This window comes from Arachis stenosperma, chromosome 7 (assembly GCF_014773155.1).
Source record: "Arachis stenosperma cultivar V10309 chromosome 7, arast.V10309.gnm1.PFL2, whole genome shotgun sequence".
In the NCBI taxonomy this organism is placed as follows: Eukaryota; Viridiplantae; Streptophyta; class Magnoliopsida; order Fabales; family Fabaceae; genus Arachis; species Arachis stenosperma.
Genome location: NC_080383.1, coordinates 17,983,359 through 17,990,381, shown reverse-complemented (window position 1 = coordinate 17,990,381; position 7,023 = coordinate 17,983,359). Strand labels below are relative to the sequence as shown.

The following is a 7,023-nucleotide window of genomic DNA, read 5'->3' as shown; positions in this document are numbered from 1 at the left end:
TGGTCGAAGGTTGAACTAGAATTTGGTAAACAGAAACACATCAAAGTTTTTGGGTCATTGAAGGCCCAAGCTAAAGTTTTATATGAAAGAAACCATTTTTTTGTACAAAAAAAAAAAGAAACCATTTTTCATCCAATTTTCTCCAATTCATTAGCAAGGTCCCTCACTCACACTATACATGCAGTAATAATAAAAGTTTTATGTGTATCCCAAAATCAGCTACTAGTATAAAAATACATTGAATACAAAATACATATTGAAAACGAATTAATTAACATATGTATTTATACAGAAATACATAATAGTTGATTTTAGTGGCTAATTTTGATGTACAAATAATATTTTTGAAGAAACAATGCTTGAGTTTTCACAATAAACTGCTAAGTCAGAATCATTAACAAGGTCTCAGTCTCTAATATGATACAAAAGTACTAAGATCTATGGAACACACTATATGCACAAGTTAACCTCTAATCAGATGTCAGATTCTTCAAGCTTTACGTCAGGGCTTCGAGCGCGAATAAACTCTTCGACTTTCTTGGGGACGTTTTCCGTCACTATAGTCCCGCCGTTGAAGCCATTCATCAGCAACTTACCTATTTTTGACCGCCACTCGGAACTCTCCTTCTCGTTCTTCCTATCATGCACAACTCTGTCACGGTAGTTAAGCATTGTTCCCAAGCCAGTATTTGGGGTCCAACCATATTCCATCAACACCTTGGCCTCCCCTTCACTCAAATGTTCACCAACCTATGTTCCAGACACAGCATTGAATAGAGCAATAATGAGTGAAAGAAAATAGAAATTCATGGGAGAAAAATTGTTCTATTCAACACTAATGAACAATGATTACTAAGGAGGTAACAATTTTCAGCCAAACATAGCTCAGCACAATCAATTTTCAGCCACCACATATCGGCGATTTCGAGCGTATAGCAAAATGGAGTATTCAAGAGGGTACATTTCACCAATAACCCCTTTGCAAATACATAAACAAAGTCAATCGATACTAACAGTTCGGTTAAAAAACTTCTGCCTCGAGTCATTACCACTAATTCTTTGTCCTCGATAAGGGAAATTCTGCTACAATTTGACAGTTTCATAGCAATCACCAATCGCTTGATCTGCCATTCAACAGGTAAGGAGCGTATCAACTCGAAGAAGTAGGTCGCATAACCGTATTCAGGGCGTTCCAGCACTATCCTGCATCAAATTTTGTTTAAATCTCAGTCGGGAAATATAATGGTGAAGGAAAAAAACGGAAAACATGGACTCAAAAAGAAGAGGATAAACTCTAATATAAACCAACCACCTGTTATGTTTCTCAAATACAAAAATAAACGATTGAAGGTCTCGGCACCAACCCCACTCGGCAGGCCAATTTCGAAATTGCAGGTATCGTGACTGCAGAAAAATAAAGTTAACATTAAGTGTAGCATGAAAACACTAGTATGGAATATGGACACTGAATTTGGTAATAATAATAAATAATACATAAACTACCTGCTCCACAAGCGAGATTAGACAAGCTAAACAATAATTTGCTCTTGAAGTCTTTGCAGCGCGAACGATAGGGAACTTTATATAAGACTGGCGCTGAAAGAAAATCTGACTCAAAAGGTAAAAATATATGAGCAAAACCAGATACAAAAATGGGGGTAAAAATATATGAGCAAAACCAGATACAAAAATGATTTCAATATCAATACAACGATAATAAAATTGCGTGTGAAGTGTACAGCAATAATCATTTTGTTGTAAGTTGTAACCCGTAAGAAAACACCTCCGCGGAAGAACTGATCGTCATGAAAGTCAGGTATCAAAAACACAAAATGGGGGAACTGACTAATTTATCTATAGAACTACTTATTTGAGTCCTGTTCTTTCTGAAAAGACAAGCACAAAGGATGAACCAGTTTCTCTTATTTCCCCTTAAAGATAAAGTCAGCGTTAAATATTCATGCTTTAGCTTCATTTACCGCATACATGTGAATGCCTTATAAAAGTTTAAGCTTCTGTTTAACGAAGGTGTGCATCTAATTGCATGCTAATATTCTGAATAATCATAGTAGTAGATCTTAAGTCCAGGGTGAATTAACATTCAAGTGTCACCCCTCTCGTTCCATCATAAACATAGCTGTCACCAGATTAATCACTAAAATGCTTCCATCAAAATCACAGGGCAGCTAGGAATGGAAAACAAAGCATTTTCACATTCTATGTTGTTTGAGGCATAAAATAACGGTATATGATTTTCCAATGCCAGTATTTGATGCATCAATAGTGTGAAGAAAAAGGTTCTGGCTAAGCAAAGCAATTCCCTTCTTGGTAGAAGGAAGAAACTTTTGGACGCCATAAAAAAAGATTAAGTGTGCATTTTTGGGTTGGCTTTTTTAGAGGAAAACAATTACTTAAAAGAAAAACAAATAAAAACCTTTATTTTAAGCTAGCAACATGTTTTTTGAAAAAGCAAACTTTTAAGAAAATTCTGTAATGAATGATCTATTAGTAAAAGTATTTTTATATTTTCTATTTAAAAAAAATTACTAATTAAAAAAAAGATCTTTTATAGAAAGGTAAAAAAAAATGAAATTTTTTTTCTAAAGCCAAACCAAACACATCCTAATACAAAAGATGATGCATTTTTTTAGAGAATTTCGAGTTGAAGAAAAAACCTCACATCAACTTGTTCAAAAATAAAAACTAAATGAAGAGAAAAGAAAGAAAGTCAGCATTTGCTTACTTTAAACATAAATATCATATTTCTTGCTGGCAAACATATATTTATATGTGAGTAAGAAATGACATGAAAGCCAAGGTTATGGCATTGCAAGTATGCTATGTTCTTTACCTTCGAAATCACAGCCTCAAGCTCTGAAAAACCATCTTCACATGATGACTCATCCAGATCTTCATCATTCTCAGTCTCTCCATAAAGCTTAATTTCATCTACTAATACACCTTTGTTGAGTAACACCTGCCCAAATATCATATTCATGAACATTCACACCAATATCAAAATTAGAGTAACTATATAGAAAACAAAGTATAGCACCTGCAGTAGCCCGGGAGCATCCTCCTCGAGTGCCGTTTGAACTGAATCACTGCAAAATAATTTGGCATGTTGAATAAATACAATATTGGAACTATGTAAGTAAAGATGATATTACACAAGAAATAACACAAGTATACAGTACGTTGCTGTTCTTTTCCTTTTCCGCAGTCGCTTGATGCTTATAGTATCTGGAGATTCTGAGGCATTAGAGCTATATGTAAAGGAAGAAAACCCAGACTTCTTGAAAAACGAGTAGCTATTGGAACTATTTAAACTAGAATCATCTCCAGACTTGAGAAAATTTAATCTATCAATTAAGCTAATATGTTCCACTAGATCATCAGTATTAACATCCTGGACCTCCCATTCACTTTTTACATTTGGGAGTTCTGTAGAGATGCTACCCATAATTTCCTCATTGACATTATGGAATTCGCTGCTGTCCCAAGGTTCATCCTTCACCTTGACAGAGATTCGACAAGTTGAACTACTGGAGCCATCTTTCTTTATAGCTGCAACACCTTGTTCCTCATGTGAATCAAGTTGCTTCACCGTTGCTCCAGATTTTAATATATCATGTTCTTGAAGGCCTGCAGCTGGCAACTCAGGCAGCGAAATTTTACTAGCTTCGGGTATGTCATTACACTGATCTCTACCCATTTCTGCTCTACCATCAGCAGAATGAATCTCTTCATTTAATTTTTCCCCACATTGTTTGTTAATGTTCTCCAACAAACCTCCACCACCACTCTGTAACATAAATAAGTTACAACACCAATAAAGTGATGAATTATGGTAAAATATATTCACCTTGTCTCATGAGAAATAGCCAGGTAACTTTTCCATGAGTGTAAAGTTACAAACACAGTATACAAGTAAAATACTATGAGCAATTTCACATGAAGCAAATAGCAGGCATGTCAAGCCAACAAAGAAAACAGCATGACTATGAGACAATTATTCTTTTTCAAAAAAAAGAAAATAATAAAAAAGCACAAACAAGTACTTAATTAACTCAATAACAAGTTTGCAATTTAATACAAACATAAGACAATATTCATTATTAATAGCTCCAACCCCAATTTCCTGCGTTTTGATCCTTGATTATTCCTCGAATTCCCCAAATCAATTCCAATCTGATCCTTTAATCCAAGAGCAGCAGCTCATCTTTCCCACAGTTCAACTTGAATTGAGCCACACCATTCATAATTAAAGACGCACTTACAAGAAAGAGCTTTTATTAAAGACATTTCTGATTTAGAAACATTAACAACTTGATTAACACATTTATGTCAGAAGCCACTATTCAAATATTCAATATTACTAATGTGGCTAATTATTCCCGAACTAGTGTGTGTGTGTGCGCGCGCGCGCGTGTGTATATAAAACCAAGATCTTTGTTTACGGTTAAAGACTAAGTTTAAAACAAGCCCAAAAAATTATCTGTTAATTTATTTCACATTGTAAACAGTCTTTTCAAACTTCAAAGACATGTCCCACTTTGTCTGTGCCCATACAAATAGTTTTTAAACTCAGATACATGTTTATACATGCGTTAATGTGTTGTACAACACTTAGCACATAAGCGTTCAATGCGCGGTAACAATAGCAAAATGGTGTTGTATCCCTTTTTTATAGCTATCAGCATTAACAGTATGCACCAAAATTAAGTAATTCATTTATTAATAAAAAATTAAAGCTAAATGAGATGACTTATGATTTTCTTTTTCCAATAACTAATGAACAACTTATTATTAAATAACAAAGAAGAAAAAGTGAATACAACCCCTTTTAGTCATGAATATATTATTCAACTAATAAAAACAATAAGTGCATACCTCGGAAATTGGAGTTGACAATCCTGGAGGCTTCCTGCAATTATAAATACATCATTTATCCTTGTTTAAAGAAGATAATTCCATCTAGCTTTGTTGAATAGAAACATTTTTTTACCTTAGGTAAGAAACTAGAAATAAAATATAGTACTCCATATACGAATGCAATAAACATGGTTGTCTGGTTATCAAATTGGTTTATCAAAGTTCAAAGATTGAAATTGTTTTTTTATTTAAAACCAAAAATCTGAAATCAAAATACATGAAACAGAAATGAAAAAGAAGAGTCAGGCTATTATCACTGCTTTTAACTAAACAGTATCCAAACTCCCACTTCAATTCCAAGATGTAGCATCCAAAAAACAGAAAATATCATGTGAAAATAGCTAAGCTGATTTAAAATAGTCCATCAAACTCCTTTTACATATTTGTTCCGGAAGTCCGGAAAAATATTATGCCTAACATCCCAGTGATCATCAAGTCTTACAAATCCCTTCCACCCATTACAAAACACATAAAATAACAGTGAAAAGTTATGGCTGATTATCCTCATGCTCTGTAGTCTTTACTCAATGTCTTACCAAAGAAGAATGAGAATTCAATCTAAACACACAAAAAGCATGTTTAATAGCCCTATCCAAAAGAAACCTATTAACATTAACATAAGGTACCTGGCCAGAAGCAACCTTAACCGTTCTTTCAGTACCATATGATCTAGATCATCAACAATGTCTTCAGAAATCTCCTGTTTTACCTTCGGGGCAGGAAAATCTGATTGAAGAGATGTTTTTCTACCATCATCAATATCAGAATCTTCAACCTTTACAGCAGTAGGAACATCACAATGTATTGGATTCTGGGAGAAACTGCTAGTGTTGATACTAGTTTTCTCCTCTTCCCTAACATTAGTTTGATCCGTGCGACATGTTACCTGTTGAAAACTAGGCCATGATCATGATCATGCTCGAGTCTTCTGCTAGTTGCAATCGATGAAAACGACAGCTCCATGCTGAGAACTGCCCCTTTCTAAACATTAAATACACCAGTAACAACAATGGCAACTAACCCTAAACACGATTAAATGATTAAATGACAAACAAAACCGAACTCAAAACATGCTAAGGAAATGGTACCCCCCCCCCCCCCCCCCCAAAAAAAAAAAAAAAAAAACTTAACAAAATAATACAAATGCTTGCCCAACACTATCCAATGAAGACAAGAAATAAACATAGTATCATAGTCAATCTCAACCAACCACAGACTTTAGCTAATTGCTCACATTAACTAAAGGATATTAGGTAAAATAAACACACCAGTTAACACTCAAAAGAAAAAAAGGATAATGATTTACCTGTAAATCAGAATCCTCATGTTCCTTTTTGGCAATAATATCAACCGGGGGCCTGTACATAACCAAAGCACACAGCAGAAACTATAAAGTAATGGACTTTATCCTTTGCCAAAACATAAATATCAAATTTGAATTCAAAAAAGAAAGGGAAAAAATCTGTCAGATATTAAAATGAAGCTCACGTGAGCAAGCTTGGTGTGTCGGAATAGCCACTGCGGGAATGCAAGAGCCGTAGGCGTTGTGTCAAGGGAATGTGTTCGAGTTCAAGTGTGCTGGCGGCGGTGGTGGTGGTGGCAGAGTTGATTGAACAAGCCATGCTGTTGTCGGAACTTTCGATTTCGATCACGGAGAGGGTTTTCGGTTTTTCACTTTTTTGGTTATGGGGATTAGGTTTTTCAATTGGACCTTGATTTTCAATTTCTTCACTGCTAAATGCTAATAGCAGAGAAGTTTGAGGATTATGCTACTGGTCGAATCAAATTAAATGAGCACATTCTGATAATGGAATTTAAATACTAATCATTTATTAAAAAAAAAAAAAAGTTGTAATCATAATTATCCGACAATTGACCCTGTTTGAGTGGAAGGTTCCCAAAATCAAACCAATACAATCACTCAATCAGAAATTAAAGGTGCAAAAGTTTTAAAGTTTTTAATCGAATTTTAAGTTTTAACCATAGTTAAATTGGGTAAAATAAAATAATATATATATATTAAAATTAATTTTTTTTAATTTTAAATCAATTAATCGTTAAAACTTATGTCAGTTCAATTAATTTTTT

General features: G+C 34.1%; 1 protein-coding gene across 1 annotated transcript; it reads right to left on the bottom strand.

Annotated features, from left to right (window-relative positions):
* Nucleotides 1–303: 303 nt before the first annotated feature.
* LOC130939163 (uncharacterized) lies at nt 304–6,713 on the bottom strand. Its single transcript, XM_057867265.1, has 11 exons — nt 6,424–6,713; nt 6,242–6,293; nt 5,562–5,821; nt 4,894–4,927; nt 3,198–3,805; nt 3,056–3,104; nt 2,852–2,977; nt 1,504–1,608; nt 1,313–1,404; nt 1,050–1,203; nt 304–750 (listed from the first exon to the last, which is right to left on the bottom strand). The coding sequence occupies exons 1-11, from the start codon at nt 6,555–6,557 to the stop codon at nt 475–477; spliced, it is 1,890 nt and encodes a 629-aa protein (XP_057723248.1). The 5' UTR covers nt 6,558–6,713; the 3' UTR covers nt 304–474.
* Between the last annotated feature and the right edge of the window lie 310 nt (nt 6,714–7,023).

Coding starts and splice junctions, on each gene's coding strand:
- LOC130939163 (XM_057867265.1), bottom strand. CDS start 6,557: ATGGCTTGTTCAATCAACTCTGCCACCACCACCACCGCCGCCAGCACA. Junction 4,928..5,561: donor TTAAGGTTGCTTCTGGCCAG/GTACCTTATGTT, acceptor TTATAATTGCAG/GAAGCCTCCAGGATTGTCAA. Junction 2,978..3,055: donor ATGCTCCCGGGCTACTGCAG/GTGCTATACTTT, acceptor ATATTTGGGCAG/GTGTTACTCAACAAAGGTGT.